At 38.2% G+C, this 12,500-nt stretch overlaps 3 protein-coding genes across 4 annotated transcripts in view; 2 read left to right on the plus strand and 1 right to left on the minus strand.

Moving 5' to 3' along the window:
- The window catches only part of txnl4b (thioredoxin-like 4B), a 3,442-nt gene extending 1,383 nt beyond the window's left edge, over positions 1-2,059 (plus strand). Inside the window, exons 2-3 of the mRNA XM_082163975.1 lie at positions 332-483; positions 1,765-2,059. Coding sequence (XP_082020101.1) covers positions 332-483; positions 1,765-1,930 — 318 coding nt within the window. The 3' untranslated portion in view covers positions 1,931-2,059. The remainder of the gene's footprint in view (positions 1-331; positions 484-1,764) is intronic.
- A 58-nt stretch (positions 2,060-2,117) lies between these two features.
- Positions 2,118-6,045, minus strand: LOC309494508 (cotranscriptional regulator ARB2A homolog). Of its 2 annotated transcripts, none has more exons than XM_082163930.1 (2): positions 5,817-6,045; positions 2,118-4,757 (listed from the first exon to the last, which is right to left on the minus strand). In XM_082163930.1, exon 2 carries the CDS (start codon positions 4,745-4,747, stop codon positions 3,836-3,838), a length of 912 nt encoding a protein of 303 aa, XP_082020056.1. In that variant the 5' UTR covers positions 4,748-4,757; positions 5,817-6,045; the 3' UTR covers positions 2,118-3,835. The 2 variants fall into 2 exon arrangements, with proteins under 2 accessions (XP_082020056.1, XP_082020055.1); XM_082163929.1 differs by having other exon boundaries at positions 2,118-5,314; positions 5,399-6,045.
- Positions 6,046-6,452: 407 nt separating this feature from the next.
- Positions 6,453-12,315, plus strand: mrpl16 (mitochondrial ribosomal protein L16). Its single transcript, XM_082164639.1, has 5 exons — positions 6,453-6,637; positions 7,715-7,786; positions 7,954-8,102; positions 10,387-10,680; positions 11,807-12,315. The coding sequence occupies exons 1-5, from the start codon at positions 6,580-6,582 to the stop codon at positions 11,996-11,998; spliced, it is 765 nt and encodes a 254-aa protein (XP_082020765.1). The 5' UTR covers positions 6,453-6,579; the 3' UTR covers positions 11,999-12,315.
- Positions 12,316-12,500: the final 185 nt, after the last annotated feature.

Below are 12,500 nucleotides of genomic sequence, written 5' to 3' on the forward strand. Positions count from 1 at the left end.
ACTTTCTCAAACACACACACTCTCTCTCTCACGCTCACACACACACAAACTCAAACACACACATACACACACTCTCTTTCTCATACACACAGACTAACACTAATATTTACAAGCGTTGTTGCGACGGCACTAATATATAGTTAATCACCCATTTATATGAACATTTTTGCATATTTAACAGCTTTTAAATGCTTAATTTGCATAAGCATAGTTTGTGTGCACTTTAAAACACCTATGTTTGATTTCAATTTGAGGAAGAGTCTTGTAAATCCTCTTGATCAGCAGCAGTAAACTCAGCAGTGTTTGACTGAGAGTTGTGTTTGATTGACAGCTGTCAAAGACGGCTCATGATCTGAGTAACATGGCGAGTGTGTATCTGGTGGACGTGGAGACGGCGCCGCTTTACACCAGATACTTCGACATCAGCTTCATCCCCTCGACCGTGTTCTTCTTCAACGGGCAGCACATGAAGGTGGACTACGGGTGAGCCGCGTATGCTAATATCAGATCACACAACAGGAAGTGCTTCTGCACAAACAGGAAATGTGGTTAAACCGAGAAGTTACGCTGATAAAATTACATTTAAGTTCTGCTGAGACAGATGTTTCAAAGACCCGAGTTTGGCAACAAGACGAGCAGAGCTTTTTTATTGAAGATGAGCATGAAATCATGTTAGCAACATGTTAGCAATGTGCTAAAACATGTGGGAAACATGCTAGCCACATACTATATCAAGCTAGAAACATACCAAATCATGCTAGCAACATGGTAAATCGTGCGAGCAACATGTTAAAAAATGCTAACAATGTGTTAAAACAAGCTCATAACATGTTAGCAACATATTAAATCATGAACATAAAACATTATATCAATGTGCTAAAACATGCTGAAAACATTATAGCAAGATACTAAATCATGTTAAAACGTGTACTATTTGTTAATCATGTTAGAAACATATTAGCAACATACAAAACGTGTTAGCATTGTGCTACATCATTCTAGAAACAATCTACTAAAACATACTAAATCATGCTAACATATGTTAAATCATGTTAATTCATGCTAGAAACATGTTAGCAATGTGCTAAAACATGTGGGAAACATGCTATCCACATACCAAATCATGCTAAAACATGCTAGCAACATTAAATCATGCGAGCAACATGTTAAAAAATGCTAACAATGTGTTAAAACAAGCTCATAACATGTTAGCAACATACTAAATCATGCTAGAACATAAAACATTATATTCTAGCAAGATACTAAATTATGTTAGCAACATGTTAAAATATGCTAGCAAAATAGTAAATCATGTTAGCAACATGTTAAAACATTAACAATGTATTAAATCATGCTAGAAACATGCTAGCAACATACTTAATCATGTTAAAACGTTTACTATTTGTTAATCATGTTAGAAACATACTAGCAACATACAAAACATGTTAGCAATGTGCTACATCATGTTCGAAACATGCTAGCAATGCATTAAATCATGCTTACAACATGTTAACAATGTGCTAAATCATGTAAAATCATGCTAGTTATGTGCTAACTCACGTTAGAAACATGCCTTCAACGTGTTAAATCATGTTAACAATGTGTTAAAATATGTTAGCAACTTGCTAAACTATTAGCAAAGTGTTAGAAAACATTGTTTGAGTGAAATCGTTCACAAACGTCACTCGTCTAGTTTCCTCTTCGTACATCAGCTTCTTCCTTTGACACTTGAATCGAGTTATTAATGTATTTGCACGCATTCAGATCTCCAGATCATACCAAGTTTGTGGGAAGCTTCAAAACCAAACAGGACTTCATGGATCTGATCGAAGTGATCTATCGAGGCGCCATGAGAGGAAAACTGATCGTTCGAAGCCCGATAGACCCGAGAAACGTTCCCAAATATGACCTGCTGTACCACGACATCTAGAGCCGAGAAGAGCTGGTGTTTCATGAAGAGTTTCCTGTGGAAACAACAATCTGGTGTATTTATTCTGCCAAACTTGTGTTCTGACATTTTTGTATCATGTTTCTAAAATAAAGCTTATTGATTTCTCAAGTTTCATGACAATTTGAAGGTAATTTTACACTATTTAAAGTCCCCCTGTGGTGTAAATCCAGCTTTTAATGTTGTTTATGTGTCTATGTGGTGTGTTTAGTCTGTTTTAAGACAAACCATGTGTAAGTTCATAAGTCGACAGCATTGCTGAGTATTTCCTCCTTAAAACTGCAGTGAACCAAAGACAGTCTCAAACACACGCTTTGAAATCGCTGGTGTTTCTGACGTCACAAACTACCTTGTAACCAATCAGATCAACGTGTGATCGTCAGCCAGTGGATCTCTGAGCTGAGTGAGTGAGTGGAGGCGGGGCTCATTTGCATATTCATAGAACCACGCATACTAAATGAGGCAAGGGTGTCGAGTTACATTCAAGATATTTTAAGACATGACGATTTTTTTCAAGGAGTTTTAAGGAATAAAATTATTGACTACTTTAGTTACGGATACGTGTGTGTGGGTCAGAGGTTAGTTGTGTGTGTGTGAGTGTGTGTCTGGTGTGGGAGGTAGGGGATTAGTTTGTGTGTGTGTGTGTGTGGAACAGAGGAGAGTCTGCTGGAGAAAAGAGAACGAGACAGAGCTCGTAATAAAACAAGAATCAACATCAGCTCATCTTCAGGAGACTGAGAACTGAGGGGTTTGAAACGCTTTGAAAAGCGACGCAGAGATGATGGTGTTTTATTACTCTACAGGAGAGGAACTGCTAAAAAGTTACATGGTGTACCTTTAACAAAGGTTAATAAATCCTGTTCGTTGCTAGTTAATGCATTCAAATAATACCTTATTGTAAAGAGTTAACGATATTTATAAGGCAACATTAAACACCATTTTCTATGGAAGCTTGTTTCCGCCACAGAATAAAAAATAAAAAAGGTTATTGCAACTTTTTATCTCAGAATTGTGAGATATAAACTCGCAGTTCTGACTTTTTTTCCTCAAAATTACGTTTATATCGTGCAATTCTGAGTTTATAACATGCATTTGGGAGACATACATTTAGAATTGCATGATATTAAGTTGCAATTGCATGTTATAAAGTCAGAATTGTGAGATATAAACATGCAATTCTGAGAAAAAAAAGTCTTAAGTAATTTTTCCTTAGAATTGGACTTTATAACTCAATTCTGAGAAAAGATGTCGCAATCGAGAGAAGAAAGTCAGAATTTGCAATTGTGAGATAAAAAGTTGCAATTATCTTTTAAAATGTTTTATTCTTTTATTCAGCTTCCATAATTTTCAACCCATTTTTACTTTCATTAAATAATGACTAACTAGACATTTAACTAAATGTTTTTAACATTATCCAGTAGTGCATGTGATCTCGCTCTTTAAGAGGTGAAGCAAGTTATTACATGTCGTTTAAACATGTTTTTCTTTGGTATCACTGATGAATCATTTACAATAAGAGGAACATGAATTCAATGTTGTTTTAGTGTTGACTATAAAATCAGCACGATACAGCATGCACTCCTCTATTGTGTCGTATATCCGAGTGAAACGCTTCAGGATCAGGAACAAATGTGGGCGGGGCTTGATTGTGTCTGTGGGGAATTGATTGGATGGTTGTGGTTTGCTATTGGCTGATCTCATGTGAGTGACAGGTTATAGCCCCGCCCTCGTCATCAGAGAAGAGAAGAGATGCTGCAAGAGGACCTTATTCTGATTCAAGACTACGAATGTAATACAATAATAATGATGTGCACCTGTGAATCATTTAGAATAAACACTGCGATATTCCATTAAGATGCAAACACTTTTATTAGAGATTTGATCATCCTAGATGTTGTTGTTTTGCTCACTGGCACGGCTCTTGCTCCGGGTGATGATGTTAAATGGAGTCGGTGTGGCTTTAGGTTTGATCATCTTGTTGAAGAAGCGAAACACGGACTCCATACAAACGACGGGCGTCGAGTCGTGACACTGAGTCCCAGCGGAAATCTGCGTGCAACCGGCCTTCAGTGATCCCACGGAGCAATTCAGAGGCTTTCTGCTGGGAATCCAGGATCTGGAGTGGGATTTCAACCAGTCGCGACCAGCGTTTCCCAACGGCTGGTGCCAAAAGCTGTGGGACGAATCCAAGAAAGCCACGGCTGTCACTCTCCGTTGAACCTCTTCAATCTGACGGCATAGAAGATCCACGAACGCCAGGCCTCCATATCCGTGTGCCACTATAAAAACGTGTTCGGGAGAACTTTGGGAAAGCAGGCGTTCCCAAACCAACCGAACGTGTTGCTCGTGAGTCCGTGAACCTTCATTGGGATTCATCAGGAGAACGGCACAGGATTCACGCAAAGCCCAGTGTATATACGGGATCTGAGAGCCTCGTTCCAGTCCCTCGTGTGCCGAGAGTTTCCAACTCCACACGCCACTCCTCACCGTTCCCAAATCCTGGATCAGAACCAGGAGACTCCCGGGATTCTCCAGTGCTCCTGCGCTCATAAACACAAAACTATCCTCCAGAAACACTTTAACAAGCTGAAACTTGCGCTCTAAGAGGTCGTACACGTGCCGGGTGATGCAGAGACACAGGCTACGATGCTCTCGCTCCGTGTCACGAGCGTCGTGTAGTTTGAAGGGGAACCGGTAGGGTTCGTGGGTTTCTCTGTGCCGTAGGTGACCGTCCTCGGAAAACCAGTACGGAAAATCGGATTGAATGGGATTTCGGGTCGCCTCAGAGCACTCCGACATCGTGTGGGACCTGCGATATGTATACACAAAAAATGTGTATATTTACATAGAAAACAGCTCATTTTTATGGAAGTTTGTTTCCGCCACACAATAAAACATTTTAAAAGATAATTGCGACTTTTTATCTCACAATTGCGAGTTTACATCTCGCAATTCTGACTTTATTTCTCAGAATCGCGAGATGTAAACTCGCAATTGTGAGATAAAAATTCGCAATTATCTTTTAAAGTCATATTTGATATAAAGTCAGAATTGCGTGAAATAAAGTCAAAAAGGAAAAAAAGAAAAGAAAAAAAGGGGACTTCTTTTTTTTTTTTTACCTCAATAGTTTATATCTCACAATTCTGACTTTATAACACGCAATTGTGACTTTATATCATGCAATTCTGACTTTATATCTCACAATTGCGTATTATGAAGTCAGAATTGTGAGATATAAACATGCAATTCTGAGAAAAAAAGTCAGAATTTCAAGTATATTTCTCGCAATTAAGAGTTTATATCTCATAATTCTGACTTAATAACACGCAATTGCGACTTTATATCACGCAATTCTGACTTTATAACCTGCAATTGCGACTTTATATCACGCAATTCTGACTTTATAACCTGCAATTGCGACTTTATATCACGCAATTCTGACTTTATAACCTGCAATTGCGACTTTATATCACGCAATTCTGAGATAAAAAGTCTGAATTGTGAGATTAAAAAAATCGCAATTACCTTTTTTACTTTTCACTCTGTGGTGGAAACAAGCTTCCATACATTTTGCTGTTTGGAATCTAAAGTATGAATATGCAAAGAAATTAGCATTTCTTGAAGGATCATGTGACACTGAAGAATGGAGTAATGATGCTGAAAATTCAGCTTTGATATTCAGATAGAAAACAGCTGATTTACACTGGAATAATATGTCATTGTTTTTACTGTATTTTTGATCAAATAAACACAGCCTTGCTGAGCAGAAGACACTGTGATGAGATGAGTGTTTCTGTTTGAAAATATGCTTTATAATCTATCAATTATCATTGCACTGCAAATGAAAGCATTTGTTTTATAGATTTACCTGAGAAAGATGTGTGAATGCTGAATTCTGAATGCTGAGATGTGTGAATGTGTTAATGATCAGTGATCACATGACAGGTGTCGCTGATTGACATTAATAGGGCGTGGCTTCATATGTTTAGCGCTTCATCAAACTGCTGAATACTTAAAAATAGTATTTGTAACAATATGAATATGGAACCTTTCACAATTGTTACATTAAATTACCTTAAATTAAGCAAGAGTTATCATCTCAGAAACTTAATGTGCCATTTTTGTGTAAAATGTCTCTTTTGATAGAATAATTTTTAAAGAAACGTTTCAATTCAAGTGCACTGCTTTGCTGGATATAAAATGCACCTTCACATTTTGACAAAAGTTGTAGGACGTCGGGGAATTGCATGCATAAATTAGCCTAAGCATGCATACTGCGCACAATTTAATTATATATATATATATATATATATATATATATATATATATATATATATATATATATATATATACTGGAGAGATTGTAGTATGTCCTGATTTTATAGCACTTTGCACGTTTTTAAACTTTTATTTAATTAATTATTTACAACCATTTGGAATAAAACTCGGATTAACTGTAAACACGCGGAACTCGTGATGTGTGCGACTGTTCCCACCGGATGACGTTCATCGACACACCGGATGTTGATCAAACATGGCAGCGACCTTGTGGATCCATGAGACTCTGATGTGAATTTTATAATGGAGAAGAAATGAAGATTTATACCCGTTTGTATTGTGTGTAATCAGTCATGTTCTCAGCACTAAAGAGTGTATTTCTGGGCTTTGCCCGGACATCAGGCCAGCCAGGTACAGTTCAGACAAATAATCTTGCATGTATTAATTGTTCTATCTAATATAAATTATTTCCTTTATTTAGTGTCACTAACGACAAATAGTATTGCGAAACCATGGTTCTTGGACGTGTACATGGTATTCTTACTATCTTAATACCATGGTACTCATGAATATGATAATCTTACTAGTTTGCAATCTAGTTTGCAATAATCTAGTTAGCATTACTGATTGTGTATCATTAATAATAATAATAATATGATTATATATAATGACTGTATATTCCTGACTCACACCTGGGTTTATTTGGTTATAATCACCACTTGTCAAATATGGGTGATTATATTTTACCCACTGAACCTGAACCTGTTGCTAAGCCTGTTAACTAGTTGCTGAACTGAACCTGTGTTATGTTATGTAACTAGTTGCTGAACTGAACATGTTCTGTTAACTAGTTGCTAAGCCTGTTAACTAGTTGCTAAGCCTGTTAACTAGTTGCTAAGCCTGTTAACTAGTTGCTGAACTGAACATGTGTTCTGTTAACTAGTTGCTAAGCCTGTTAACTAGTTGCTAAGCCTGTTAACTAGTTGCTGAACTGAACATGTTCTGTTAACTAATTGCTAAGCCTGTTAACTAGTTGCTAAGCCTGTTAACTAGTTGCTGAACTGAACATGTGTTCTGTTAACTAGTTGCTAAGCCTGTTAACTAGTTGCTGAACTGAACATGTGTTCTGTTAACTAGTTGCTAAGCCTGTTAACTAGTTGCTGAACTGAACATGTGTTCTGTTAACTAATTGCTAAGCCTGTTAACTAGTTGCTGAACTGAACATGTGTTCTGTTAACTAGTTGCTAAGCCTGTTAACTAGTTGCTGAACTGAACATGTGTTCTGTTAACTAGTTGCTAAGCCTGTTAACTAGTTGCTGAACTGAACATGTGTTCTGTTAACTAGTTGCTAAGCCTGTTAACTAGTTGCTGAACTGAACATGTGTTCTGTTAACTAATTGCTAAGCCTGTTAACTAGTTGCTGAACTGAACATGTTCTGTTAACTAGTTGCTAAACCTGTTAACTAGTTGCTGACTCTTTTTCTTCAGATGTCCTGCAGAGCAACATGAAGCTCCTGTCAGCGGGACTGAGGACATATGCAGTTCCTCCAGACTTCAGCGGTAATCAGTGCTTAACCAGTTAATCTTGTAGACTCGCTCGTTAAGGGCTGCTGTTGTTACTGCATGCTCGTCTTGTGCTGTTTAAGTCCTTTCAACAGTGTGAAGTGTAGCCCTTTATTTTGATGAATCGCGCTCTGATTTATATATCGTGTTTTCCTCCATCGCAGACGTGGTTCTGCCAGAGAAGCCAAAACTCAAGTTCCTGGAAAAGGTCCCGAGTTTGAAACAAGCAAAGAAGGAGATGAAGAAACTGCGTGACATTCAGGGGCCGGCCAAAAGCTCCAACACCTTCACCAAAGGACAGTACGGCATCGTGGTGCGTGTCTCTTTATTTTGACTTTTTTTTTTTTTTTTGATTAACAATGAAATTAAAAACAATAATAACAGAACGGAGGAAAATAAATGATGCATATATACTTATCAAAGCTGTATACTTATAAATACATATCAGTGCATATTCTTAAATATCAATGAACGTATACATGCATACCTATAAATATATATAAAATATTAAAGGGATAGTTCACTTTGAAATTAATTTTTGGTATGTTTTAGCTTACCTCAAGGGCATCCAAGATGTAGGTGTCTTTTTTTCCGCAGTAGTTTCAATTTTGATATTTTTAGGTCAAACCGTTCTTGTCTGTCAGTCATATAATGCAGGTCTATGGTCATTATCTCAAAACACAAGCACAGAGTCCAAATTAAAACAATTCCCCGTCGTCCAAATTAAACAATTCCCCATCGTAAGTACACATTGATGGCCTAAGACACGAAACGAGCGGTTTGTGTGAGAAAACGAACAGTATTTATATCGTTTTGACCTCTTATACGCAGCCATGTCGAAGTGATCTGATCTGACGTGTACGCAGACTGGTGCATAGATATATACACACTAGATGTCGCCTTGTCTACGGCAGTTCATTGGAACGAATGTCTTTAAGGCGACATCTAGTGTATATATCTATGCACCAGTCTGCGCACACGTCAGATCAGATCACTCGGACATGGCTGTGTATAAGTGGTAAAAACGATATAAATACTGTTCGTTTTCTCACACAAACCGCTCGTTTCGTGTCTTAGGCCATCAATGTGTACTTACGATGGGGAATTGTTTAATTTGGACGACGGGGAATTGTTTTAATTTGGACTCTGTGCTTGTGTTTTGAGATAATGACCATAGACCTGCATTATATGACTGACAGACAAGAACGGTTTGACCTAAAAATATCAAAATTGAAACTACTGCGGAAAAAAAGACACCTACATCTTGGATGCCCTTGAGGTAAGCTAAAACATACCAAAAATTAATTTCAAAGTGAACTATCCCTTTAAATTATATATTTTTAATAATTATATATCAACCACTTTTTACAGTCCATTTTGAAAGCACTTTTTTTTTTTTCAATTTTAGAATATATGTAAGTTCTTCCATAACCAGGATTTCTTCAATAATTCCTAACCATTGTTTACGAAAAATCGTCACATTATTGGGGAGCTGAAGAAACTTTGAGTGACATGAATATAATGCATTATAATAATGGCCGAAAATGTCGAAATAAAGATATTTTAGGTGCGTCACAGAAAAAAAATCCAATAATGTTTTAGTAGATTGACACAGTGACCAGTAACACAGACAGAATGTGAGTTCAGTAAAAATTCTTAGTGAATTAATCATCAGAATAATGCAAATAGTATAATGAATCAGCTCTTTCCTCTCAGTGTCTGAAACGCTTCCATCAAGGATTCAGTCTCTCTAAGCTCCGCCTCTCTGAGAGCTGCTCTGCTGTGATTGGTCAGAAAGCAAACGCTCATTATCATATCTGAATCTCAGCTCTTGATCACAGTCTCGCTAAGCCCCGCCTCTCTGAGAGCTGCTCTGCTGTGATTGGTCAGAAAGCAAACGCTCATTATCATATCTGAATCTCAGCTCTTGATCACAGTCTCTCTAAGCCCCGCCTCTCTGAGAGCTTCTCTGCTGTGATTGGTCAGAAAGCAAACGCTCATTATCATATCTGAATCTCAGCTCTTGATCACAGTCTCTCTAAGCCCCGCCTCTCTGAGAGCTGCTCTGCTGTGATTGGTCAGAAAGCAAACGCTCATTATCATATCTGAATCTCAGCTCTTGATCACAGTCTCTCTAAGCCCCGCCTCTCTGAGAGCTGCTCTGCTGTGATTGGTCAGAAAGCAAACGCTCATTATCATATCTGAATCTCAGCTCTTGATCACAGTGATACGAACAGTAACGATGGCGTGGGGTTTACCGTATCAATCTCAGAAAACAGCGTCTTCTCGACACGAACAACACGACCCAAACTCTTCCAGTCTCAGATACACTACAGTGTTTGAGGGCGGAGCTAAGAGACGCTGTTCAGCCAATCAGGACCAGAGACTGGCATTATGCAAATTAGCTACAAACCTACAGGTTCAACAGGAAGTGAGACTGAATTACTGACGACACCACATGAAAGGCAATATCTGCAAAAGCATAATAGGGGCACTTTAAGATGATTGTGCACATGTAATACTCTTCAGAACTCTGTGTCTTTTGTGTATATGATGATGATTATGATCTGTGTGTGATCGTGTGTGTGTGTGTGTAGGCTCTGGGTGGCGGGTACTTGCACTGGGGTCACATGGAGATGATGCGTCTCACCATTAACCGGCGCATGGACCCCAGCACGACCTTCGCCCTGTGGCGCTTCAGGGCCCCGTTCAAACCCATCACTCGTAAAGGCCTGGGCCAGCGCATGGGCGGCGGGAAGGGGGCCATCGACCACTACGTGACCCCTGTGAAGTGTGGCCGGCTGGTCCTAGAGGTCGGAGGTCGCATCGAGCTGGGTGAGGTCGAGCCGGTGCTCACAGAAGTGGCCAAGAAGCTGCCCTTCCCAGCCAAGGTTCGCTCAGTCTCGCCCACAATAACTTCCTCTTATGATTTTCATAAAGCGGCTGTTTCTGCATATATATGTGGCAATAATGTGAATGAGGAAAGTGCTGCATAACAGAGACCATGCCGTGTGTTATTAAGTGAACCCCCTTTTTTCATTTTTCATCAAATTATTGTTTATAAAATGCTTTTTTTCTTTTTCTAATGCAATTGACTAATCATAACTGCAAAAAACATTTCAAACAAGAAGATTCTGGACTTTGACAAAATTGTCTGATAAAAGCAAGTAATTATGCTTTTTCATAATACTTTCATAATGATTCTGAAAATAAATGTGGCAATAATGTGAATGAGGAAAAAGTGTTGCATAACATTTAATCAGAGAACATGCTGTGTGTTATTTAGTGCACTGAACCCTCTGGTAGCCCAGCGTTTACAGTTTATAGAAATGGATTTTTGATAAATATTAATATTAAAATAAATATTATGGAATTAAAATATAGTAAAAAAAAAATGGCTCTGTTTATCTTAAATGCTGCTTTAATTGGTGGGGAAAACAGTATAAATAGTTTTTACGATAATTGTATTTAATATAGGAGGTAAATATTGTTTACTCCCATGAAATCGCCTCAAAACACTAAATATTGAGGAATAAATATCATGGGACTGAATTGATTTCAAATACATTTGCTTTATTTTTTAGCTTTATTTTAACTTATTGAAAAGCAGCCGTATAAATGGAGTTTTATGATATTTGTATTATTGTATATAATTATGAATTAATACAAATTAAATAGTTTCCCAAGGAAACCAAGAACTGATGAATGCAACGGACATAAAAGCATCTGCCAAATGTACGCAAACAGAGAAATAAATGGTGCATAAATTACAGGGAAATATTGTTTACTATTATAAAATCGCCTCAAAACACAAAATATTAAAGCAATAAATATTATGGAATTAAAATATTGTACATTCACACTTTCGATCAGAATTGACCGGGTTAGATCTGAAAGTTTTTCTGAGAAGCAAGTTTAGTAGAACCCAGTTGAACACTGTGTGTGTGTGTGTGTGTGTGTGTGTGTGTGTGTGTGTGTGTGTGTGTGTGTGTGTGTGTGTGTGTGTGTGTGTTGCAGGTGGTGAGCAGAGAGAGTCTGGCGGCGCTGTATCAGGACCAGGCCGAACGCGAGACCAATAACCAGAACCCCTGGAGCTTCGAGCGGGTCGCGAGGGCAAACATGCTGGGCATTCGTAAAGTCCTGAGTCCGTTTGACCTGCACAATCACGGCCGCTACGCTGGGAAGTTCTTCTACCCCGCACGAGTCTAGTGTGTGTGTGTTCAGAGATAACACTGCAGAACTGATGAACACACACTCCAGCAGGATGTGTGTGTGTGATAATATTCAGATCCATATCACCTGCTTCTGAGTGTTCTGTTGTTCAGTAATCACACATGCTCTGTGCGATAATAAAGGGGTTAGAACACACACACGCACACACACACACACACACGCGCGCGCGCACACACAGATCCATCACCTGTTCCCTTCATATGCTCTTTACTCACACATGCTTTTGTTTGTGTGAAAATATGTGCTGTGTAAATGTTAAATACTATGTTAGGCAAATAAATGAGGTTTCTTTACTGTTTGGGTTCAGTTGTTTTGTATATGCGACTCGATCGTGTATTTTATGAAAGCTCATTTTCGACACATAAGAGAAAAATTGGTAATTGAGTTGTTGAAATTACGACCAAAATGAATGAATGTATGACATAAGTCGAAATTGTGACAGTGATAATTAGTAGATAGTCAAAATTATTATTTAGTG

This window comes from Leuciscus leuciscus (assembly GCF_965113295.1).
Source record: "Leuciscus leuciscus genome assembly, chromosome: 3".
Classification (NCBI taxonomy): Eukaryota; Metazoa; Chordata; class Actinopteri; order Cypriniformes; family Leuciscidae; genus Leuciscus; species Leuciscus leuciscus.